This window comes from Dicentrarchus labrax, unplaced genomic scaffold (assembly GCF_905237075.1).
Source record: "Dicentrarchus labrax unplaced genomic scaffold, dlabrax2021, whole genome shotgun sequence".
NCBI lineage: Eukaryota > Metazoa > Chordata > Actinopteri > Moronidae > Dicentrarchus > Dicentrarchus labrax.
This window is the reverse complement of record NW_026136722.1, coordinates 11,078,418-11,103,886: the sequence shown is the minus strand read 5'-3', so window position 1 is coordinate 11,103,886 and position 25,469 is coordinate 11,078,418. Positions and strand designations below refer to the sequence as shown.

The following is a 25,469-nucleotide window of genomic DNA, read 5'->3' as shown; positions in this document are numbered from 1 at the left end:
AACCCTACATCTTTTCTATTCGCCCACCTGTTGTTGCCGTACCCTGGGGTGCTACCATCATCCAGCCTTCTGTAGTCAAGACTGAAAGTGATGTCATGAGAACCGTTAAACAGTCCTAGCTGACCTCCGACACATTACAGCAATCCACTTACCATGCAGAGGCTAGGCATAAATCCTCACACTCGCACACACGGGGGGGCTTGCTTTGTTACTTGGTCAATGGCATCATGGGGGGGCTCCACTCAAATGCATGTTACTGTAACCACTAAACTAGGGACTACATGAATTAAACCACAAACTCTAAACTGCTTAGAGATATGCACCCCAAAAAATTCCAGCGAGTGCTTTGAAGTGTGCAAATGAGTTTCCAGTGCACAACAGCAGCTTCAAACGAATGCAGCAACACACTAACATTGCTCTGTCCATTGGCACAGCCAGCATTCTTCATAGTAACAGTCAAACAGCTTGCAGAGGAAGTATATCTGTCAAGTGATCAAGATGGGGAAATACTATTGTTGCATGCAAGGAGAGAGGTGAGCAACTAATGCGACTCTGATCATTATAGCATTCGCCCGCCCTACAGGAAGACACATGCTTTGATGTGGCAGGACCAGTAATTGGCATGCTATATCACACTGATGCACTGCAGCGTACAACATGTGGCTAATTATACGCGACACTATGATTCAGTAGCAGTGAAGTGCTGGTGATTCTGTAAAGTTTCTGAAACGGCAGCTGGCTTCCTGTGTATTGATGGGCGAAAGTAACAGGATTGCAGGTCTTTTTCCTTTGTAAATCTACGGACTCACAAGTGCACCTCAGACAACAGGCAACATATAGTTAATCAGGATCACAATGCCCGTGCCGAGAATGGGGTCACCAGCACACAAGCTGTAAGTTGGGCTGGGGGGGTACATACTTAGCAAAGCCAATGAAGTCCTCATGGTTGGTGTTGATGTAGGACAGCTCAATGTCAATCAGCAGCAGAACCTTAATTAAAAGGCAGAAAATCATGATTATAATGGAGGGGTCTCAATTAAACACCACTTACCAAAGAGACAAAGTAGAGAGTGCAGCGTCTCACAAAAACAACTTGAAAGAGATTACACCTAAAGATAAATGTACACATACCAAAAGTACTATAGTCTGTCATATTGATATTATCAATGCAAATTAGAGATGTGGTGAAGTTGAGAATAGGATTTTACAAGTTTCTGTTTAGAAACCATACAATTAAACCTGCCTCACTTCCTGCCTGAAAGAGCTGCTACCAAACTGAAAACTCTTAGTTTGTTACAGACTTAATGTTTCAAAAGCTCTTCTCCACCCTGAAAAGAGAACAAATTGCTCAATGACAGCAATAGTGTTTTATTTACATCTTGGGGGGGAAGAAATATGACTGCTCAAAATTACACAACGCAAAGGTCACAGAAGTCATTAATGCCGTTTCGTGGAATGTGTTAAAATCATTAAGTGATCCCAATAACTGCTCTTCTATCATGGCGCAGAATGGTGCTTAGCTGGGATATAACTATAACAAACAATGGCTGAATAAAACAGGAAGTTGCTAAATATGTTTGTTGCATCTGTGGTTGAACATTTTCTCTAGAAAAGGCAGATAAGAATCAAAACAAGTTGTTTTTCGTTTTAACGCATTTGATTATCACTCGGAAAAACATCTGCAGAACTGAGCTTGTTTGCAAAGTTTGCAAACGTTTACGAAGTTTTGAGGTCTGAGACTTTGGGTGATACATACAACAGAAATCAAAAAGCAAATACATATTAATCAATAAATTAAATCAATGATTCTTAGCTGCAAAAAACCTAATCTATTTTACATCTTATAATGAACAATGGGTGCTTGATCTGTGATATGTGCACCAAACCAGCTTGGTAAAGGGACTACATATGCTCTGCTGGCTAGCAAGCAATCCAACTAACCACGTAGCAATGTCTAGAGTAAAAAAAATATATATATATATTTTCTTTTTTTATATATTCAGGGTACTCTTCTTACTAACATATATAGGACAACAATTAATAACTCACAACTAAATCTCTTTAACAGGGAAAAACACCACAGCACACAACAATTTGTGACAATTTGTTTCTTGTGCAATAGAACAATTCAGAAATATTTATTTAAATTATTAAATACCTTGAATGATAGTTTATAGTGTTAATACAACCACTTTACATTCCGTTAAACAATGTTAAAGTAGTTGGCAGGTCTTTTTTATTACTACCTTGCAGTTTGCCCAAAGCAAACCATTTCATGCATTCTGATTCCTTCATATATTGTTTTATTTTATGGGGCCAAGAAAACCCTATAATGATCAAAGCTTTCAGTAATGTGATGACATTAAAATGTTTTTTTTTTATATTCATTGTACTCCTGACAGTAGAACCAGTAGAACAAGCCACTGTAAACCAATATAAAATGCTCAGACATGCAAAATTGTATGAAAAAGATCAACATCATTTTTTTTGTGGCATTGTTGCATTTAGTTACTGTTGTACTTTATTTTATGTTAGCTTTATCCTATTGTGCTTTGCACTTTGTTGCATTTAGTTACTTGTTTTATTTACTTACTCATGTATTACTTCTCCACTTTTGTATCGCAACTGTTGCACAGCAATTTCCCTCGGGATAAATAAAGCTTCTTTAATTTGAAACTTGAATCAAAGGCTGACCTGAGCTCACTTGCCATGCTCGAGAGCCATTGGTCCATTGAATTAACAACTTAGCAGCTCACCTGGTCCTTCGTCTTCCCTTCTCTTTCTCTGACGTGGGTGGTGACAATCCTCTCAGTCTCCTCTCGCAGTCTGGGGTACGAATTGAGCTGAAAGGCAACACAAAACACAACTGCGGCACTGAACAGAGACACATGTGCGTGCACACACACACGCACACACACACACACACACACACACACACACACACACACACACACACACACACACACACACACTAACATGTGAGCTTGAGCTTAGTAAGACTTACCAATAAGTATCAGAGAGAAACGGGAGTGAGAAGTGAGAATAAGTAGAGAACATATAAAGGGGAAAGAGATAATCAAGTGACACTTCAGTGTCACACATATCCAAACAACCACAAACCAACACACACAAGCATACCAACTGACTTTAAATAGATGGTCACTGTCAGTTCTGCAAGGTGATCAGGCATTTACTATCAGCCAGGGATGACTTCATGAATACAATAATCAATGTGGTAATAGTGTAAGTCTGCCTTAATCATGGCCTTTTTACAATATCAACAGATTATCTATATATATTTTAAATAAAAAGAGCAATGTCCACCTTTGAAGACATGTCAATACATTCAAAACTGTCATCTCTAGCTGATGGTGGCGTTTTTATAGTTATTAACATTAGTGAAGACTGAATGAGAAGGGAAAGTGACAGAATGGGGTGAGACAGAGGGGATGATGGCTACTGTGTGTATGTTGAATCATGTCATGGTGTGCAGCTCCTCCGTTTGTCCACAAGATGGCAATGAAGCACCGTTGCTATGGAAACGCTCCATTCAAGCTGCTACTGCACCCACAGAGCCCATAGGCTATTAGTATCATGTCCCCCCCAACATCACTCCCTGTCTATATGGTTCAGCAGATAGCAGAATGTCAGTCTGCCGTGTGGGTGAGCGAGGGAGCGTAGCCGGGCTACTGACAGACCAGGCTGAGTCTTGGTCAGTGAGAGAGGCAGGAAGCAATGTAGAGGTGGGGGGGGGGATGCTTTAATGAGCTGATGCTGAGGTCAAACAGCATGTGAGGGCTGGCTGGTGGAAGTTGCGATTATAATTTAAGACATGATTTGTAAGTCAGTGCTCATTCTGAATGATATGGAGACTTTCAGAAGTGGGAAGGGAGTAGGGATGGAACAATACATAACATTTGAAGCAGTGGGCACGGATGGTGTAGTGGCAAGGGTGGGGATGGGGGCTGATTTCACTGGGGTGACCATTTTACTGGGATGACAGAGATAGACATTTAAAGAGAAAAAGGAATCCCTTCTCTTTTCATGCCATCATCCCAGCAGGGTGAGTCCCTGGTTACCTTAACGGCACACTTCATCACGAGTGCGGTGAGTTCGGACACCACAAGATCCACACATTTGAGGCTGGGTTCTTTGAGTTTCAGGATCTGCTTTTTGACAATCGCCTCGAAAGCCAGGTCAGGGGTGAAGAGCCCCGTTCTGAAAGGTCATGCGGTCAACATTGCATTTTGTTGTGGTGGTAAAGAGAGAGGGATAGGCAGAAATCAAGGACAGAGAAAAAGAGGACAGCCAGGAAAGAGGAAGAGAGGAAATAAAAAGAGAAAAGGTCTTTGTTCAGTTAGTCATTTCTAGTTGTTTACAGACAAATCAACCAGTGGAGAAGGACAAGCCACAGGTTTTTTTTCACATCCTCTTCCCTGACAAGCCAGTTCCTCTGAAACTAGGTCAATATAGTAGAGATGGAGACAGAGAGACATGCCACCTCCAACTTAAGGCCAATACAGTTTAAGACCACCTCATGGTTTTGCTGGCTATGTGTACCGAGTTGTGAGGCCTGTGGCTTGTCCAGGAGAGACCAGAGATGCTCAGACAGGTTGAGTCCCTGAAACATCTCATATCCAAGACGACACGTCACCCGTCACAACACTCCACAACACGACAGCACTGCCTGCACACAGGGCTAACTGGGCTGGGCTGGGCTGAGGGCAAACTGCACAGAACGTTTTTTTTCTTTTTTAAATACAAGAACTAAACTTATCAGTGGAGACCTCTCTAGATATTGTACGAAGCTGTTGGCTAATGTTCTGTGCCAGCGTACCCTCTGCCACAACCATGGTGGCCCCTGGCCCGTGTCTCGGCTGGGTCGGGAGATGCTGGACACCTGCAGTACCTTGTTGGTGCACTGCCTGACTGTGTTGATGAGCTCCTGAATGACCAGATCGATACATTTGAGACAGGGTGTTTTCAGCTTAACGATCTGCTTTTTCACGATGACCTCAAACGCCAGGTCTGGAGTGAACAGCCCCGTTCTGAGGATTCACAGAGAGACAGAGGCACAGCAACAGACAGATGGGACAGTTAACAGACATGTAGGCCAAAAAAACAAACCAACAAACAGATGAATAGACAGATGACTAGGTAAACATGAAGACAAACAAGTGATCGTAGAGGTCTGCACTTATGGACAAAGAGAAAGAAACAGAAAAGTAACATACTGTCAGCCATAGTGGGGGTGGGAGAGGGGCACTACAAGCTAAATGTAATTAAGCATACGACCATAAATGAGATGTGACAGACAGGAGAGTATCAGTGATTATCAGTGAGGAACACGACAACATTAGCGCAGTGGCCACAGACACAAAAACTCATAATAAAATACTTCAGCAGACAGACAGACAGACAGAGAAAGAGTGGGTGGTGCAGCAGTGAGGAGATGAGGGGATTGGGAGAACAGTAAGGGAAAATTGAACAGAGGGAATAAATTTCACATACAACAACACTTTTATGGATATGCCACTTTGAATTGGTGCTTTTAGTTTGTGATGGCAAGGCTTGATTATAAAAAAAAAGCAATTATAGAAGAATAACAGCGTTGATGAAGGGAGAAAAGCGAAGCATGTGTGTATTTCATGTAAAAGCAGAAAACAGGTGTTCATTGAGCTCCGTGGTTGGCTACAGTGGAAGGCAGGTAGGTTTTTTTGTCTCAGCTCCACTTGCCTGACACCATGTACGTTCTTGATTGCATGACTGATTTCTCGCCTTAGCTCCTTCTCGTCAAACACAATCTGAGGGGAGAAGAGGCAAATGATACTTCAACAAATCTAGGAGTACTTCAATCTTTGTGCAGACTCCTACAGCCGAAACACAATATCAATAATACCCAACATATCGATCCTCTTCATGGCACACTAACCTTGACCAGTTCAAAGGGGAAGCGTTCATGGAAGATGCGGTTGATCTTGGCGCCACCAGACAGCTCATTGGTGTCCACCTGGTCCCCAGAGCCCTCAATGCACTTCTCAAAGTCCACACCAAACTGCTGCACCATCCTGATAAGGGTCAAGCACAAAACCCATGTGGCAAGTGTGAATAATCTCCTTGCAACTGCAGCTGGAGCTTTCCTGGAGATCCACTGCAAAAATGTCATGAATGTAATTTCATATTTGCATGCTACGACTTCACCTAACCCATCTCATCTTGGCAGCTCTTCCATTTATTCTAAAACAGTGAATGTAAGATGTTTCAGCGCAGTTAATTTCAATACAATACTTTATTAACTTAATTAGTAGGCTACTCAGCAAGCTATGCAAGGTTCAAAATCAGTACTATTGTGTTAGAGAAAGTGCTGAAGAAATTATCATAATAATACAGTCAAAAACAACATGGATTTTTACAGCACTGTTTTATACTGCTGAGACCGTTTAGTCATAATTTGCAATCATCTGCTTCAAGACACATTTGCCCTGTGCAGTTTGCATTAAAAGTAGCTGTCGCAAGTCACACCACCCCCAAAACTATCTCCTGTGAGAACCACAAGTATGCCAAATTGTTATAAACAGCAACATGCAGATGCACTCACTGCAACAAGGCCTTGGTCTTGCGTGTCGGGTCATCTGGACGGAAGTTCTTGTACTCCTCCACCTCCTTCTCCAGGGACAGGAGCTGACTCTGCAGCTTACTGCGCAGACCAGGCAGAGTATCCCTGATGTGGTTGGTCAATTGCTAGAGACAGACAGAGCCAGAACGAGAATAAGATTTACTTTGTTAATCCCCCTTTGATTTTTACACACAAAAGCAAAAGCCTCAAGCAAAGCCCTGTTATATTGAAAAAATCAATGGCTTGGTAGAGAGGAAGTTATATTTTACTATTTCAAAACAAACAGTTAAAAGCAGACCTGGTTGAGTGTCTTTTGTAGATGTGGTGTACCCATACGCTCTGCAATATGTCTGTAGGCAGGGTGGGAGAGGAAGAACTTTCTCTCTGCAGCCAGAGCAGCACGAATATCCTTCTTCCCATCGATGTCTTTCTGGCTGCGGTTCACAACACCAATGTACCCTGCAAACAACAACTCAAATAGTCAGTCTAGAGTAAAAAATAAAGCCTGAGTACATGTATCTGTGTGTTTAATCCTCACCTCTACGCAGTGGCAGTAGTTTATTTTCGAAGATGTCCTTTGCATCCGTCCCTTCATCCATCAGGTCCAGTTTTGTTATAACACCAATGGTACGCATACCTGCACAAAATTGTAAGTTGTAACTACATCAATTCAAACAATATTATTACATCTCGCCACCTAGTTTCCTACTACACAGAACAATTATGTGAGTGTCTTTGACCTTTTCCTAGCAGAGGCCTGTATAAAAAAACACTAAAAATATTTGGCAGAGACAGATTAAATAATAAATTAAATTAAATGAATCGTCTATTGCACACACAGCAGAGTATAAAATATTGAGGGTCAGTCAAGAGAAACCGTGTGAACATCAAAGCTGGAGTGCAGAACTTTTACATATAAATGAACGTCTCTTCTGTACATTCATTCTCCTGCTAAACAAGGTCACATGATGCTGATTAAGCCTATCACTGTAGAGGAATTCCCACGCCGGCACACCGTCAGTGATGCGTTTTACAACAACCAGCAATGATTTGTTTGCCTAAACTTAAGGGGGGAGCAACCATAGCGACAGAGTGGGCTATAGCAACTAAGTGTATGCCTGCGTAAGCATATGTTACACCAGACTAGTAGGGTGGTGTAGTATAAAATTTGATGCATGTTGGTGAATATTATAGGCTGGAAATCAAGTAATCACACAAAATGCTGGAAATTATGTTGTAAGCACTACGTTTTTAATCACACAGAATATTAGAATTAGAGTCACTAGGGGCACTTATGGGTTAGCAAAAGTTGAGAAGAGGGCAGGACCTATGACAATGTTGTATAACCCTGAAGAGTATAAAAGGAGATGTTCTGACATGAAAATTCAGTCTGCCCATGGATGACTCGGGTTTTGTTTTTCTGCAAAAGGAATAAAGCTCTACTTCTACTGCCAACCTGGATGAATCCTGGCTGTTATTTTTCCATCTAAAGGAAATATTATTGGACCTAATTTGGAGAAAGAAAGCTCAGCTGGCATTGTTGTTATACAAAAGCATTCTGCTCCACGGTGCTCACCGCTATGTGTGACTGTGGCTACTATATGTCAACATACTTGATAGATGCTGTTAGGGTGTATGTATGTTGTATAACTCTGACAAAGAATAAGGTAACATATGTTTATTAACCTACATTATGAGGCAGGTGACTCCAATTAACACATTTTTAATACGTCTTTCTTTCTTAAGCTATGTTCCCTTACATTGCCAATAGAGTAAAAAGAGATACTCATGTTTTAACAGGAGTATTCCTTTTAGGCCCATCCCTAAGCAGTAGAAGATTAAATGAGGGGCAATGAATATCATAAGACTCTAAGTCTAATGTGATTTTAATGTTTCACGGGATAGTAGAAGAGTGTTACATTATGTTCGCAGGCCTTCTCTTTGACCTCTGAACTAGAAAGCTGCATGCTCACCTTGTGGGTCCACCTCCTTGGCGATCTTCAGAGCGTCAGAATTGGCCAGGTCAGTGTTTGCAGGGGTGACAGCCAGGATCAGACAGCTCTCCTTAGTGATGAACTGCATCAGCATATCCCTGATCTGGTGCTCGATGTCTATGGGCTGGTCTCCCACGGCAACCTTAGTCATTCCCGGAAGGTCGATCAGGGTCAGGTTCAGCACTAAGTCACGGACAGAAGTCATAAAAATGAAAAATGCAAATGAGATTGTTTTTTCCATCGGCTGAGTTGAATAAAATAATCAGGCTTCAGTATGTGGTAATAACAAACTAGCCTACAGATATCTTAACAATATATCATCATTCAATCAAGTCATGTGATTCTATAACTTTTTTTTTTTTTTTTTTTTTAACAAAGCAGTGTATCTAGTTTAATTTGACACATAATTAACTTGCATGAAGCATTTGAATGGAAAACCAGATTGTGATGGGTGTAACACAAATAAATGTTTAATGAATCAAGGGCATTCTCGATGAAAGGGCAATCACTGTGTTGAGGAAACACACTGAATATTCACAGTGTTGTTAATATGTTCTTTTATATGACATTTTAAAGATAAATACGGTTCTGGTATTTTTAATGCGTTTGTCAACTTAATTTTCCTCCCCTCTCATAAAACATCTACACTATCTGCCTCAATTTAACATGTTAAAGGGTGTGTGTGGTAGTAGTATTTTTAATCTTTGATCTTGAGTAAGCAGTCTAGTTTGTTTTTTACGTCATAAAAAATAAACACCCTCTGAGGTTTTTTTTACTTACAAGTGTTAAATTTACTGAAAGAAATAATGATGAAAAAGTCCAATTTGACAGTGAATACCCTGTGACAGCTCCCACAAGGAGATAGATAGATGTTTGTGATAGCCATTTATTGATGGAGTAAAAAAACACATTTAGAACATCACAAATGTGACTTAGCTTTTAAGTGTTTTACCAAAAACAAACCAATCTATTTTTTTCCTGATATCTTACAATGCTCTCTGGAAAAGTACACTACTCACAAAAAGTTAGGGATATTCCACCTTCGGGTGAAATTTAATGAAAATGTAAAAAGTTGATGCTACAGTGATATTATATCATGAAAGTAGGGCATTTAAGTAGAGAAGTTCAAATTAAGATCACCTGGAAAGGTTATAGTGCATTTTATGTACATTCTGAAATTTAATCCGAAAGCCAAATATCCCTAACTTTTTGTGAGTAGTGTAATTGTTAACAGCAAGGGGCAGATGTCAGTAGCACAGAAAACAACTCCAGCAATATGGAGAAAATCTTTTATCATGGTGTAAGCAATAGGATGATATATAGTGTGATATATTACAACCAGGTATTATAAGAATACTAAGATACTATTTATTCTGTGATATCAGTAATCTGATGGTTGAAAAAATAATATTGTCTCACGATATATCTTGTCATATAAAATTCAGATTTACTTTACATAAGCCAAAAGAGCACAAAGTGTTGTATGTATGTGGGTTTTATGAGACTTGTGTCCTTTACCGTGTGGGGAGTAGACCCTCAGGTTAATTGGAACGGGAGAGATGCCTTTGTTGGACCCTGTTATCCTGTCAGTCTCTGCCTCGATTTCCGACCGCACTTCATCAAAATCCACAAACTTCTTCCCTTTGCAGTGCAGGAATTCAGCATATTCTAGGTGGTAGAGAAAGGGACAAAGAAAAACAAAGAGCAGGGGGAGAGAGAAAAGGAGAAAATTAAATTCAATAGATGAAAGTAGCAAATAGCAGACAGTGTACTGAGCTTGAGGCACTGTGACCGAGAGGCCATATGCAGAGCAGTGATAAAAGGAGACAGGGATGTGGCTGTGCACACGGCTGATACACTCACCTGCTTTATTGTTGACCAGTTGCAAAATGAGAGGTCTACGGGTAACAATGCCTGATCCACGTGGAAGAAAGTCCCTGGGTGAGAGACACAGACAGAGGGAGAGGAAGAAAAATCAGCACCAATATTGTACAGAGTAAAAGGGATGAAAAGGACGTAAATCAAAAACAACAATAAAGGGACATGTTGGGTAAACAGAAAAAGACAAAGCAGCAGAGAGACACAGAGAGAGCGAGAATGTTCAATTATTCATTACACTCAATGTCCATTTCCTCGGAGCGTGGCCTCTGGTAAATTGATGGGCACAGGGGAATTTCACGCCTCCAACTTGTCTCAGAACAAATCAAATGTGACAGAGTCATTTTCTGTCATCGTTAGAGCTTTAAAGATCAATTCATGCACACCCACTCTTGCTGTTCTGGCGAAAATCCACCCTAAAATACAATTAATAGATGTTATTATCTACAGTATTCTACACTTCATTTCACTTTTAATTTATGAATTTAAACAAGTCTCTCATTATCCTGAACTAAACAGACTGTAATGATAATGTCATCAACAGACAAATCCTAGAGTTGCACTGCGGAGGATGAATGATGGAATAATTTCTAGGACACTATGACAGCACCAATGGAGATATAACTACGATATGAATATTTTTTTTGATTAACCACTAAATGGCCCATATTCAAAGGACACTAATATTGATGTAATTTCTCAAATAAAACTACCACACCATAGACTCCGAGTACTTCCACATTGAGCTACTTAAACATCTGAAAGTATAATTTCCAGACTAAATCGGCCTTTTCTTGCCCCAAACCTGAGTTTTTTCCAAACGTCCTCCAGAGTGTGTAAATCTTAAAATGCTGGCTCCGGTGTTTGAGTGTTGATGGGGTAAACTGAGCAACCCAAAACGGAGCGGAGTTGTGTGCCACCGTGCCATGCAACTTAAGGAGACAACCAGTTAGTCGCCTCTTACTTTCTCTGTGATCATTAATTTTAAATGAGCATCTGAATACACAGCAGAGCTGTTGTCATTAACATGGATTTATGTAGATTTTTTCAGATGACATCGTGTTTATGCAATTAAATAACAAATAACCATCTCATACTTGTTTAGCTGTCTGACAAAAGAAACAACTCTATTGTGAATGTTGCTGCATTAAAAACACACTACAGGTGACCACAGAGAGCAGAAGAACATTGAATGCAAATGTAACAGGCTGTCACTCTGCCTAACAACCGGCTGTGTTTATAACCTGGTCACAGGAAGAGGTTGTGTACAAAGTTAAGAAGGCAAATTTCTGTTCTGCAATTTGTTCTGTAATCATGCATTTTAATGTCAATATAGCTGTCACCATCACTGACCTGTATTTATGTTGATTTTGCCAGACCACATGAACCTAACCATGAAATTATGATTTGGTTAGCTGGGCTGTCAGTCCCACTCCTTATCAGATGTTAGCTGTGCAGTTTTGTGTTTGACAAAGGAGATTTAGCCAGTTGTTCAGACACTTTACTGTGGACAGAGGTTTCTATAAAAATGAATGAAACACTAATGTGGACATAAATTATTTTCACACAAAAGCAGTGTATAACCTGGGAGCCCATAGTTTCTCCTTCGGGCTTGGAAGGGGAAGTTGTAGCGAGGGAGTGCTGCACCTACACTGCTAGGTGCCACTAAATCCTACACACTGGACCTCAAAAGACGTCTGCTCGATTTTCTAACTCCCTACTTAAAGGACAGGCAAGGCCCATGGTTTCAGCTGGCCACTGTTAGCTTTAGTTTGAGCCCAGACTGTGTCAATACAAGAGATAACGCCTTAACCACACAAGCCTCAGGCCTGAAACCTGACATTGTGCTATGCGCACATACTCAACAACAAACTTCATCTTGCAACTTTACTGCACCATGTCGTGCATTGCTTGAAGCATGAGATGACATTAAACAAACAACGGCAAATGCTATTGGTGCAACCGTGCATTATTGAGACACCAGCCTAGAGGAAACAATGAGAACTCTCTCAGTCGGCTTGTTTGTTCCCCTTAAAGTGACAGGGTACCTGACAAATTTTTAACCACATGCAAATTGCTTAGTCAGCCCTCAGATATGGCTCCTCCACCCAGTCTTCTGGACTCCCCTCCCAATTCTGCAGGCCTCTCTGACGCAAACATAAAACATCTGGTGGCAATCACCAGCTTCAGTCCTGGAACAATCATAGCTGAGCAGAGCATGTCACTAACCCATATTCTCTCATTCCACCCTACTGCCAGACCTACAGGCCTGAGGGGACTATGGCTGTGCTTAGGCTGCCTGCTGACTGTAGACTGGAAGCAATGTGTCAGCCACAGGACAGGAGAAAAGAGAGGAGCTGCCATACTACATACTGCCTGTTATTCCTAGACTGTAGTCCTGTGGTGAAACAGTGGGGAACATTCTGGATGTTCCTTACATCAGCAGAAATCCACAGGTCTGTGGTTCAGCACTGGTGCTGTGTCATGCACATAATGTGAAGCATGCAAGCATTTGTCCACACGGTCGACAGTATAGAAAGCCCTGGATGAGGAATGGGAGCAAGGGAGAGAGGGAGTTGGGGATAAAGAAGAGTTACAGGCAACTCTCACTGGATTTTCAGAAAATGCCACCTCATTCACTCAACAAGTGGTCACTGGTTAAAGTCGTACAGCAATAAGATAAAGTGCCAATAAAGTTTAAAACACATGCAGAGAAGAGAAGATATAACGTAAGAACAGAATTGAACCAGTCAGTCTTCATAGATAGAACTGGATAAACAGCAGTGACATACTGAAAAGAAGCAAGAGGCCATGATTACATTATTGATGCGCTGTAAATGATAGACGAAGCTGAGCAGATTGTGTATCAAGTCATGCATTATGGATGGCCAAGCAAAGAGCATCAGTCTGTGAACCTCCCTCCCTCTATCAGGGAAAGCAAAAGAGAGAGTAGGGCAGGGAGTGAACGGGAGCGCCAACTCCCCTCCCCCCTGCCTGCCCGACAGCCTCTGCCTCTTACAAACTGGCAGAGCAACTCTGAGGAGCCATAGCCCTCAGCTGATCCTCCTTTTCCTCGAGTCTACAGAGACCCGGCGGTGCTCGTTTTCAAACATGAAAAACCAGCATGTGAAGCTCTGAGGTCATAGCGCGCTCTCACGGGAGGGTGTAGTATACAAAAATGTGTTTGTGGTCTGATGGGACTTATCCCGTGGGTCTCTGGTGTGGCAATGAACATATAATTATGGCTACCCGCATTCCCGCACTACAGTCTGTCACTGTGGGTACCAAGATGCATCACTAGGCAGCAAAGCCTCGTCAGGCATTTAGCAGAATCCATCTGCTTAGCGGAAAATCCCTCCGCTCTCTGTCACTTGGCTGTCTGTACTTCTTCCTCACAGGGATGTCCACTGTGCTACACACAGGCATCCAGACTGGTGGACATTTCTGTGCAAATTCTTTTAGCCACTATTCTGGAGTAAGTCTGCCGCAACAAGTCGAGACGGAAGCAATGCATTTAACGCCAACACTCAAATTCTAATGATAGTAACATGGTCATATTTTGGTAAAGGTGCCACTGAATTAGAGCAAGGCTGATAGTCTTTATTGAGGGCCAACTGTTTTTAATTAAGATGTAGTACAGCTTTAGACCAAGGACTACTGTTTCACACTTGCTGCTGGTTTGTTAGTAGACTTCTCGCCACAGATCTGATAACAACCACCACCCAGGCCAGCTTGCGGTGCTAGATATGATGTCTTAACCCCTCACTGGGACAATGACATCACAACACAGCACAGCCAAAAACGGAGACACTGTCTGATCACCATCTCTAAACTGAGAGTTCATTATGATCCAATGACGCATGCATTAAACTGTAGACAAATACAGTAAAACAACACTGAAAAGTTAAGCTAAATGTAATTCAGCACAAAGCCACACGTTTACTAAAAATCAAGTTAGTTGTAAGATTTTTTTTATATCTTGTTTTATACTTGTGATGGCTTTGTTGTTTGTTTTCTGAGCAGCTGTTGGTGTCATTTAAACAGTTCAGTATTTCCTCTATGTTGATTTTGGAGCGGCGGCCCACCATTGTTCAATTTCTGCCGCCACGGTATCAGAAATGGGGCAGACGCACAATGTAGTAGCGGTTGCCTTTTAAATGATCCTGCCGACATAATGCACCCCCGTTGGCTGCCGCTCACATTGCAATTTAACAACAAGTAGAACTATTCAGAGGTTATTGGGGCTGTCCAGTTTATCTCCACATACTGTTGTGTTGATGTAGCTTATTGTCAAAACGTTCGCTTTCTTCCAAGTCAACTATTAAACTAACAGCTCCACCAAAAACGTCACCACGGTGGGTCTGTTTTAATTAACACTTAACACTTAATTAACACTGTCAGTTCTCAGCTCAACGTCCTGATATCAAACATCTGGAAACATTAAAACGGTAGATATATTTGTTTGTGTTGCAGCGAAGTGTGTGTGGGGGGGGCGTTCGGACGGGTCTGCCCCCACTGCTAAAAAAAATCCTAGAGGAAACACTGCAGTTTATCAAGAGGAGACCGGTCTGGAGATTCTAACAAGCCCTACGATATACACATAACAGCTGGTGGAGACAGGTATGTGATGAAGATGTCCATCCCATACCATTTTCACAGTGAGCTTTTTTGAATTAACAAACAGCAAAACGTATAAATGCCAGTGAAGCTGCATGAACTACATCAGGGCCGTGGCACTGACACATCTGAATGGAATGCAGCCATTTTTATTATAATGAGTTACATCTGCATTGGTCCTGAAAAAGGTCTTTTAGGTCTTGAATGCTTGTTAGCATAAAGCACGGATGATTTTAGTGTGTATGTAGTGTTTAGAGTTTGTCCAATGTGTCAGAAATACTTAAGGTCCCTCATTAGGTGGCTGTGATGGATATCTAAACAAAGACACACACACACACACACACACACACACACACACACACACACACACACACACACACACACACACCAAAAGACAGAAACATTCACATATATGTGAGGCTGTTGAGCCACAGTGATTTGATTAGCTTCTATCGAGCAAAGGATGCAGAGTGGACTAGTCAGCCAATGTGTTCTGGTCTCCAGCAACAAACCTGGAGGGAACAGAGGCCAAAATCACATTGACAACATGGGTCAACAGAGCACAGCGAGATTCTCAATCCCATCTGACCACCCGAGCTGAAAATGAAACTGAGACACAGCAAACACTAGATCTAGCCCTACTTTCCCTCACCACTGGAACCAGTAAATGTAAAGCAGGAACTGAGCAATGACAGACATGCATATTATGAGGGAGAACATTTCCCAGTTTGCCCGAGTGAAGCAGTGAGTTAAGTCGCTTGATCATAACATCCGCATGGAGTTCAGGCGGGAGAAAGAAAAGGAGGAGCATTAACCCTCTGTGTCTAAATCATACAGTCTATGGTCTGAAATGAGTCTTTCCCACAAAATAAGGGACTCTGTTTGTTTTTGGTGCCAGAGAAAGGCAAAGGGGGAATATTTCTATACCTTGGGGCACAGAATAAAGCCGGCCTTTCACACACAACATGCACCTTACCAAAGAAAAGGCCACTGGGAAAACCATTGAGAAACCACTACCGACAGTAGCTTTGTACTCATAGTTCAAATCTGTTGTCACCACAGAGAATTTATTAGCAAAAACTAATAAACTCATAGTTTTGTGCACTAGATGACTGAAAAATATGGTTTTGGGTTCATGTGTTGGCCGCTCCTGAGCACAAACAAGTCCTCTGATCAACAGTGAGTCACCTCAACGTAAGTGCGCCTGTTGCTATAGTGATATGCAGCACCTCCCAAATGCTTACCGGCTGAAGTAAGAATGGACCTTGTAGCCTCTAGTTTGACTTCTACTTGTTCCGCTTTGTTGGCTTTAAAGTTCAACTGCGAAACAAAAACTGAGTAGCTGCTGCTGCACTTTTTTATCTTTTTAATCAAAAGATAATAAACACTGCAAGTGCTCCACTCACATACTTCATAAAAGGATGAACATTTACTACATATGCTATAGCATATCTGCAAAGTGCTTGTGTAACTTCTCAGCACATTGGTTCATGTAAGTCCAATGAACTGGCGGAAAGTGAAAGGCCTACACACACAGTGAAATTGAGGTCACCATGAAATGTCTCATGTTAATTACAGCTGATGTATGTCAAGTGCTCTCACAGTGCAAAGTCCCACTCATCTGAATTAATGTGCACCGAGTGGTAGTCTAATCTGCCTGTGTGTTCTTGCCTGAGAGCAGTTACGACATACTCTCGCCAGTGTGTTTATAACCAAAGGCCTGTCTGCATGCCATCTTAATAGGCAATGTACTTCCTCTTCTCTGGCTGGCTGGCCTGCGTGTTATTGTGTGATCCCTGTGTGGGTTGGGTTACGCACACACCGAGTGCCTTTCAATGGGGTGGAAACCTGCTAAACAAGCTGCTTTGGAGCGAGCTTGTTTTGATTTTTTTATTATCTGCAGGCCGATCTCACTGCTGATGTGGTAGAGGACAACAGGACCAGCCGGTTGAGGAGCACCGTAGCTCGACATTCACACCACGGCGAATGAAGAAACATCAAGTCTATTTCCTTAAGTTCTACAGTTTTGCCAGAAACAGTAACAAAAGAGGAAGATGGCATGGGAAGTTATGTCTGCTACAGATGTTAACTTGTGTTGTTTGACACATTTCTGCAAAAGGCTGCTTTGAGGTCAAACGCAATGCATTATATAAAACGCACTGCAAAAACATCCCTACAGAGATTAGGTGGCTTGCTCTGCGTCTACTTCTCTTCCTGATAAAATGTTTACTCCCTCATATGAAAGGATAAACTAACAACAAACTCTTATTTGACCCAATACAACTCCAATCAACAGCTGTGAGCTACGGACCAAATCAACAATTACTGGTAAATGCATATCCTGTAGGATATTCTGGGTGTGGCATGGAAATATAAATGGAAACAAAGGGCAAAGTCCCCATTCAGAACTGAGGACAAAATCATGTGCACTATAATAAAAGTACCACAATGAGACACAATCCTTATCTGAGGTAATTTTTATAACGGTCTTAGTTTGACATGTTGAAAATGTCAGGTTATAAAAAAGGAACCGGTTATAAAAAATATTTACTGACAGCCCTAGGAGGCATAAATACTGTGCAAAGTATTGGAAATGATCAGAGAACATACAGGAGTAAAGAGACATGCTGTCTGACTTTTGTATCCCTCGTCGTTTGAAGGAATTCCTACACTTGAGCTCAAACAAACATATATATATATATATATATATATATTTTAGACCCACTGGTTTGCACGTAAAGGGCGTATCTACGTCAAGTTTTTGAACCTTTCGCTTCACACAAGGCAGGTTTTACGACAAGTGCGTAACTCCATATTGACGTTACGCACTGGCACTAACGTATCGCAGCCCTGCTGGACAATCAAAACACAGTTTCACAAAGTCAGACCGCGCAAGACACTATTTAAACCATGAAATCACCGCCTTGGTTAAACTTAAAATCAACCACAGTCACTCACCTGCCAACAAAATTTTCCAAGACTGAGCTTTTTCCAGCGCTCTGCCCGCCGACCACAGCGATCTGAGGAAGGTCTAAATTGCAACTCTGGCCAATGGTGCTGAACGCGTCTTGAAGCTTGTTGATGAGGGGAATCAGGTCTTCCATGCCCCGGTTCCCCATGGCTTCGTTAGCTCGGAGAGCCCCTTCCACACAACGGACCAGAGGCTAACGTTAGCCGCGCTAACTATATGGGTAACGTTAGCTTAGCAGGCAAGGTGCTCTCGGGTTACTCTGAAAGTGTTGAGTTTCCGCCGCTTTCAAAACAGCTCGGGCTTTTTATTCTCCCCTTGAACACTTGAGCGGTTGCCGGTAATGCAGTTCACACTAATATCATTTCGTGTTCTTTTAAGCGCATTAACTAAATACTCAGTCAGTCGAAAACGGACGGACAAACTCGCAAAACAAAACTTCCTCTACACAAACACCATCCGGTCAGGATAGACGACATCCGATCGAAACCGGTGAGTGAAGACCCGCCTCTTGTCTGCGAAACCAAGTCGCTCATTGGTCAATTTCGCTGCTCCTCCGTCAAGCGAGCGTTCTGATTGGCTGCTCTAAAAGGCGTGTTTGCCACTCTAAACAAATCGCTCTGCTCTGATTGCTCAACTCGCTTGTCAATTGCAGCCGCTACGTGTCACATGTTCACTGCAACATGGCTGCCACCATAGAGTGTGGAGCTGATGTAAATACTTCAAGTAACAATATGTCCCTAAAGAGAGCTCTGTCTGCAGCTTCCCCCCTCACTCTGCGCATCGTTGCTCAATGCCCGGTGACCAAAGCAAGAGCTTGTGATCTAATACTGCCACACTGCGCCGTGAGCACCCCGGTCTTCATGCCCGTGGGTACCCAGGGCACTCTGAAGGGAATCACCGTGGATCAGCTGGAGGGTCTTGGATGTCAGATTTGTCTTGGAAACACGTACCACCTGGGCATGAGACCGGTAGGAGATAGTACAATAATAGCTTTTATTGTGAGTCATTTGACTTTGAATTGTGGCCTTTGACAACTTTTGTAAAAATGTGTCTTTCCATTTTTAACTCTTCTACCTGCAGGGGCCTGATTTAATCGAGAAAGCCAATGGGTTGCATGGGTTCATGAACTGGAAGAGGAATCTTTTAACTGTGAGTGTAGCTTTACTAAATCAGTCACTCACAGATGAAAGAATAAGGTGACAAGAGGTGGGCGATGAGCTTTGTTGCTGAAGTCGTGTGCTTCACTTTCCTCTGCTTGCAGGACAGCGGTGGGTTTCAGATGGTGTCTCTTGTTGAGCTCTCAGGAGGTCACCGAGGAAGGAGTAAAGTTCAAGTCCCCCTACGACGGCAAAGAGATCCTCCTAAGTCCTGAGAAATCCATCAGCATACAGAACAGTCTCGGTCTGTAAGGAATAAACTAATTTGAATCAGTATTACGTAAGACATGGACGTTCCCCTCCAATTCCCAGTGGCTAAAAAGACACGGTGTCCATGTTTGTCTGTGTTCTTCCAGGGTCAGACATCATGATGCAGCTGGACGATGTGGTCAGCAGTACGGTGACGGGACCACGGGTGGAGGAGGCGATGCACAGATCCATTCGTTGGCTGGACCGCTGTATAGCAGCCAATAAAAATCCACACAAACAGAACCTTTTTGCCATCATCCAAGGAGGGTTGAATGCAGAGCTGCGCAAAGCCTGTCTAGATGGTAAAAGACCTTCTCTGTAGTGATCCTATGATCTCCTACCTCTCTCCCTGGTACTGACAAGCATGCTGGAGGATTGATTATATTGGGATAGAACATAAGAACATGTTTAATGGTCTATGACTAAAAAGTTTACATGCCATGTTTCTCCACTCTATTTATCCATTAATGGATAGTAACAATCTTGTTCACAGTGCCAGTGTGTAAAGAGGAATGTAGTAATATAAGATATTTGCTGTCAGATTTAAAGAGATTTAATATTGTGCAAAGATATCGGCAACAATCTGCATGTTGGCAAGGAAAACGGAAATGCGCATTACAATACATTTTAATGTCCACTCTAGCTGTAAAGTAGCTCCTTGTCAACAGTCTGACAGTGAGACACTGATGATAAGAGCTTCAGATATCTTATCCCCCTTCTGTAGAAATGACTCAACGCGACGTTCCCGGTTTTGCCATCGGCGGCCTGAGTGGAGGAGAGGAAAAGGACGACTTCTGGCAGATGGTCACACTGAGCACTGACCATCTGCCAAGAGAAAAGCCTCGATACCTGATGGGTGTGGGGTATGTTTGCTTGTGTGCTGGGAATATCTCATGACAACTGAGGCATCAAAGGGCGTTAAGGTTTTTTAAAATGACATTAAGAGTGCGTATCATCCTCATGTGCTGCAGGTACGCTGTGGATTTGGTGGTGTGTACAGCTCTGGGATGTGACATGTTTGACTGCGTGTTCCCCACCCGCACTGCAGTAAGAACTTATAATCACTTTCTCATCACTTTCAAAATCGTCTTTTTTGCTTAGCAGTTATAATTCCATATAAAAAAGCTGAGTTTGACTGTGTTTCTGACAGTCATGTTTCTTTTTCCTCAGAGGTTTGGCTCTGCCTTGGTGCCTTGGGGGTCCCTCCAGGTAAAACATAAGCAGTATGCCAAGGACCTCCGGCCCATAGACCCAGACTGCCAGTGTCCCACCTGCAAGAGGTAAGTCAGGAGCAAACATATAGATTTGTTAGCCCAGCTGTCAGTTTTTGGTCTAAAGGAGGGAAGTTTATGTACACATTTTAATCTAAAATACATTTTTCATTAAGAATACACATACAGCTACCTTATGGTTACTTTGACCAGACAGTGTAGTAAGTGAGAGGTCGGAGGTGTGTGGATAAGCACATTTTTGTACCACATATATTACTGGAAATATAATAGAGAACAATAATATGCTTGTTTTCTGTTTCAGACACAGTCGGGCATACCTCCATGCTCTGTTCAAGAGTGACACTGCTGCCATGCATCACATCACTATCCATAACATTGCCTACCAGGTCAGTATTGGAAATGTCTCTGAACAGTTATCATCATATCATTACTCAAGATTAAACAACAACAACAAAAAACATTTCATCACTTAACAAAATACTTCACCTTCAAGAAAATAAGTTTCAAACCTTGTCTCCAGAAGTAATTTAAGCAGATGAATCATTCATTCATCATTAAATGATTTTGTTACACTCATTTTAACCTCCACCATCCTTGTTATTCCAGTCAATGGTGGAAAAAAAATGAATGAATGAGTCCCAAAAATACTACTAAAAGTGCTGTTTCTGTTTAATTCAAATAAAATTGTGTGGGTATAAAATTTAACATTTGAGCAAAGACATGAACAGTAGATCTGACCTGCTCGACAATACATGGTTTTTGTTAATATTAGGCACACTCGAATAGAGTAAACTTAATTGACTGGCCGAGGCAGAAAGATATAAACAATAACATGTCCTCAACTTAAAAACATCACACACAACAAAGATCAGTAAGTGCATTCATGCTCTTGGTTTACAGTCCACACACTCATATTTAAGTTTACTGTAGTTTTTTGTTTTTTTTTACCTCTTTGAAATAAGAAGATAGATACAAGGAGTATTCCCTTGTGGCTCTATATGGTCGCCTGGAGGGGGGGGCACCTCAAACTCAGGTTGGAGGGGATGTGTTTTTGTCACTGCTGTGCTGTAGAGATCATCTTCCCATCTGTCTTAACAATCCTGTCAGGTTGTTTCTATTTACTAAAGTCCAGTGTCTATACCAGACACCACCTAATACCAGACAGAGATATTAAAAACTAGGATGTACTATCAACCCATTTCAGTGTGTTTTGTCAGTATATTAGTTTCCTGTATCTGCAGTCCTGCCGCTGAGAGATATCAACCCGAGTCACGAGTTTAATGTGTTTCAAAGTCTAATTGCTCTGACAAAAGTTATTGAACTCGCAAATGTATGTGACAGGATTCAGACTATATGTCGCCTCGGGCACAATCATTTCATCCTTCACTACTATTTCTACATCAAAGTGCCACAAACTTGCTCTGCTGCTCTGGCATTATCAAAACAATGTAGAGTGTCTTCTTGTGACAGACGGGTCCCAAAACATAATGTTCATATTTAAGAGAGCATAACAAACGTCTGATTATGCAACATATTCATTTCTTGGTGGGATTTCTTTTTTCTGTTTTGCTACTGAAGCCACACTAGCAGTGTGGCTCTAGGGGATGGCCTGTTGGTTGGCCTGTTGGCCTGTCGGCCTGTCACTCTACCACTTTGATCCAAAGTGAAATGCGAGGACAAGTATTTAATGAAACATTTACATGTTACCCTACATGGTAAATAGTAGCATATTCCTGTATACTCTGAGGTTGCTGACCTGCGGCTGATCCATACACTCTAAAATGCAGAGGAGAAGATGCTTTTCCTCTGCAGATCAATATCCAGCGTTGACACAGCGCTGTAGAGATAATCACATTACTTTTCTCCAATTCATAAAACATTTCTCTTTGCAGCTCACCCTGATGCGCTCTGTGAGAGAGAGCATTGTGGAAGGCCGCTTCCCTGACTTTATACGGACGTTCATGAAGCGAATGTTTCCCTCTCGTGACCAGTACCCCGGCTGGGCTGTGGACGCTCTGGCCTCCGTCAACATCACTCTGGAGTAGAACCTGGAAGGCAGCTTTTACTCAAAATGGGGATAAATGTCAAAAAGTGACTGAAAGATTTAATATCTTTTAAATGACTTTTTTTTATAAATGGATAATTGTTTTCTACTCGTTGTTTATATTTGTATATGCATTGCCAGTTTTGTTGGCAATGAGGAAAATTTCTTTTGCAACAACCTGCTTTACTCAACCTCTGCAAATTGTCCTCAGAGTACACATTATGATAATGTGAGACTGAATGGGGTTTAAATGAGGTTTGAAACACATGAACTATCTCCTCTGATATGCTCAGACACTTTTTGTTGTTACCATGACTACACAGCTAGGCCCACCCACTTGAAATGAAATGTTTTGCCTTCTTGTCAACCTCCTGTTTTATTTTTTTTTCTGCCTGAGTGCATTACAGAGGTATTTCAGAATTAATAAATGTGTATGCATTCTGGTGTTTTAACCCACATCTCAAGAGACGAGTAGTTGTCAGCTAACTGTCTGAATGATAAATGAATCAAGCTCAGTACAGACTGTGTGCTTGTGCCATGATGTCCACCAGAGGGCAAAAAAGACAAGACCAGAGCCAAGTCTGACTGTAAAACTGAATGATATGCTGTAGTAAGTAAGTTTCCTTATAGAGTAAACCGCAGCTCAACTGTCTTTAAGTAAAAATAAAACATGATTACAGTAAGATTAGGCAAATGAGCTGAAATGTAGGAGAGCACAAAAAACACTGATTTAGAAATGATTTACACTAAAGCTTCAGCTTCAACATCCATCTAAATAGTATCAAATCATTCTTATCCATTGTTATTCTTCATTTTCCCATCAGTTTAATAGGCAATAATTCTCGTTGACCCTCTGAGGGAAGGTTTTGTTTGGAGCTTGCAGAGGTGCTGGTTTGTCAAGCCTTGATTGTGGGTGATTAATATTAATCTTCTGGAAGTTAATTTGAATAACACCTGTTGTCTGTGGCTTTGTGTCAACAGTCCTCTTGAGCACCGCATTTGAATTTCATTACTGCTTCTGTTATGACCAAAGGCTCTACGAGATTAAACCTGTGACATCTAATGAGTGGCAGGCAAACAAATGTCTGGCACAGCAGTGTATAGTACTACAATGCAAATGGTGGGTTTGGTGCATAATAAGAGTAGTACAGAAGTGCTTACAGCCTTAATTACAAGTGTTTATTAATTGGTTACAATAAGGGCCGACTAAAATATTCATGGGGGAATTATGCTATGATAATTGTATTTGTATATTATAATAGCCCACACAATGTGACGATTTAAATATATATTTTAAATATATTACAAGATTTTGGTTCTTTTTTGTGAGGAGTAGTGTTTTTCTAGGATATTTCCCAATTCGACTGTGTGTTTTGATTATATTTGGGATGAGGGAGCAACAACACTGAGCTCAGTTGGCAAGCTTAAGCACTAAATAAATTTGATGTGTTCTCATGTATAATTCAGCAGGACAATTCCCAACATAAACGCACTCTATAAAGATCTACAACCCCGTGATATTTAATAAAAGCCCAGTCAACATAAGAAAAACTATTGCTGTCCATGCAGGAATAATAAATACACGTAAACGCTGTTTATCACTGCAGCGCGATGTTGATGGAGGCCGCTTATTGTATCGTATTTATATATATGTCATTTTTTTTTTTTTTTTTTTTTTGTCAGTATTGTTTTTCTAATTGTTACTTCTTCTTTTTCTCTTTTTTTTTTTAAAATCCTGGAATGAAAAGTCGCAGCTACAGTACAGTAGTCCCCATCGGTTGGTTTCACATTTGCAGCCAGTGCGTCCATGCGTAGCTCAGGCAGGGAGGATGCTGGTGTTGAGAGAGGCAACCAGTTGCTCTCCAGCTGTCACAGTAAAAGTGGAGCCTCCCCTACGCACCGACGGATGAACATCCTCGACCTGTTGCCTCGGCGGGAAGAAAAGTAGAGCTGCGTTGTGACGGGCGCCAGAAAACGAAATAAGTTGATTTTTCTTTTTTTAAGGAGGGAGGTCGAAGACGATGCCATGAGGTGTATCAATGTGTTCGTTATTAATCTACGTTTTGAATAGCAGAGGGAAGAGGAACGGAGTTGGTTTTTGGGGGTCTACCTCCTCGGTGTGGAGGTGCGATTTGCGGTGATATCTGTCTCTGTATCTGGGTTCTGAGGAGGAGGAGGACCATGGTCGAACTGGAGAAGGAGGTGCTCCCGCTGCCCCCTCGGTACCGGTTCCGAGACCTGTTGCTCGGGGACTGGCAGACCGACGACAGGTAAGGATGTAGCTACTTGCATCGTTTACGCACGGCGCACTGAAACCGTTGCGCATCATGTCCCCTTGTCTTAGAAGTACTCATTGTTTTTGCATTTGCATTTACTCCCCGTGATCTCGTTGACTCAGGTGTATGAATGTATTGGAGTATGTTACTGCCAACTGTGGAGCTCTGTTGTTATGGATGCTGCAACAGGTTCACTGGTTGCCCTGTGTGCGCAGAGGCGACTGTTGCTAATACAGCAAATCAAATATTATCCCATCAAAAGCTATATACTAATAAGAGAAAAATACTCACATACTCAAGAGAATGAGAGACTAAATATTCATTCAGCAATATTGATTTCATTTATTTTCATGCCATGCAAGAAGCGCATTTTATGTGTAGTCTATATTTGGAACATCAAACAAATTCCTTTGGAGACATCAGCCAGGGAGGAAA

The 25,469-nt window shown here is 41.7% G+C and overlaps 3 protein-coding genes across 11 annotated transcripts in view; 2 read left to right on the top strand and 1 right to left on the bottom strand.

The window, feature by feature from the left end:
* Window positions 1-18,546, bottom strand: part of dnm2a (dynamin 2a) — a 30,777-nt gene extending 12,231 nt beyond the window's left edge. For 4 of the 8 annotated variants that reach the window (XM_051389417.1, XM_051389413.1, XM_051389410.1 and 1 more), the window contains exons 1-12: window positions 18,064-18,545; window positions 10,474-10,547; window positions 10,129-10,278; window positions 8,590-8,793; window positions 7,155-7,253; window positions 6,915-7,075; window positions 6,599-6,741; window positions 5,933-6,068; window positions 5,737-5,804; window positions 4,910-5,048; window positions 2,757-2,843; window positions 920-990 (exon numbers count right to left, since the gene is read on the bottom strand). In XM_051389417.1, the coding sequence (XP_051245377.1) occupies window positions 920-990; window positions 2,757-2,843; window positions 4,910-5,048; window positions 5,737-5,804; window positions 5,933-6,068; window positions 6,599-6,741; window positions 6,915-7,075; window positions 7,155-7,253; window positions 8,590-8,793; window positions 10,129-10,278; window positions 10,474-10,547; window positions 18,064-18,224 (1,493 nt within the window). In that variant the 5' untranslated portion in view covers window positions 18,225-18,545. Of the gene's footprint in view, window positions 1-919; window positions 991-2,756; window positions 2,844-4,079; window positions 4,219-4,909; window positions 5,049-5,736; window positions 5,805-5,932; window positions 6,069-6,598; window positions 6,742-6,914; window positions 7,076-7,154; window positions 7,254-8,589; window positions 8,794-10,128; window positions 10,279-10,473; window positions 10,548-18,063 lie in introns of all 8 variants that reach the window. The other 4 variants (XM_051389414.1, XM_051389412.1, XM_051389416.1 and 1 more) reach the window with 2 other exon arrangements.
* A 172-nt stretch (window positions 18,547-18,718) lies between these two features.
* qtrt1 (queuine tRNA-ribosyltransferase 1) lies at window positions 18,719-23,222 on the top strand. The gene is given in 10 exon segments (XM_051389419.1): window positions 18,719-19,044; window positions 19,157-19,225; window positions 19,338-19,379; window positions 19,381-19,477; window positions 19,590-19,784; window positions 20,207-20,345; window positions 20,454-20,529; window positions 20,653-20,762; window positions 21,016-21,100; window positions 22,607-23,222. Coding segments are annotated over 10 exon segments (1,254 nt in total). The 5' UTR covers window positions 18,719-18,756; the 3' UTR covers window positions 22,760-23,222.
* Window positions 23,223-24,543: 1,321 nt separating this feature from the next.
* Window positions 24,544-25,469, top strand: part of LOC127356875 (potassium channel subfamily T member 2) — a 35,998-nt gene continuing 35,072 nt past the window's right edge. Inside the window, exon 1 of one of the 2 annotated variants that reach the window (XM_051388933.1) lies at window positions 24,544-25,028. In XM_051388933.1, the coding sequence (XP_051244893.1) occupies window positions 24,940-25,028 (89 nt within the window). In that variant the 5' untranslated portion in view covers window positions 24,544-24,939. The remainder of the gene's footprint in view (window positions 25,029-25,469) is intronic. The other variant, XM_051388934.1, reaches the window with a different exon arrangement.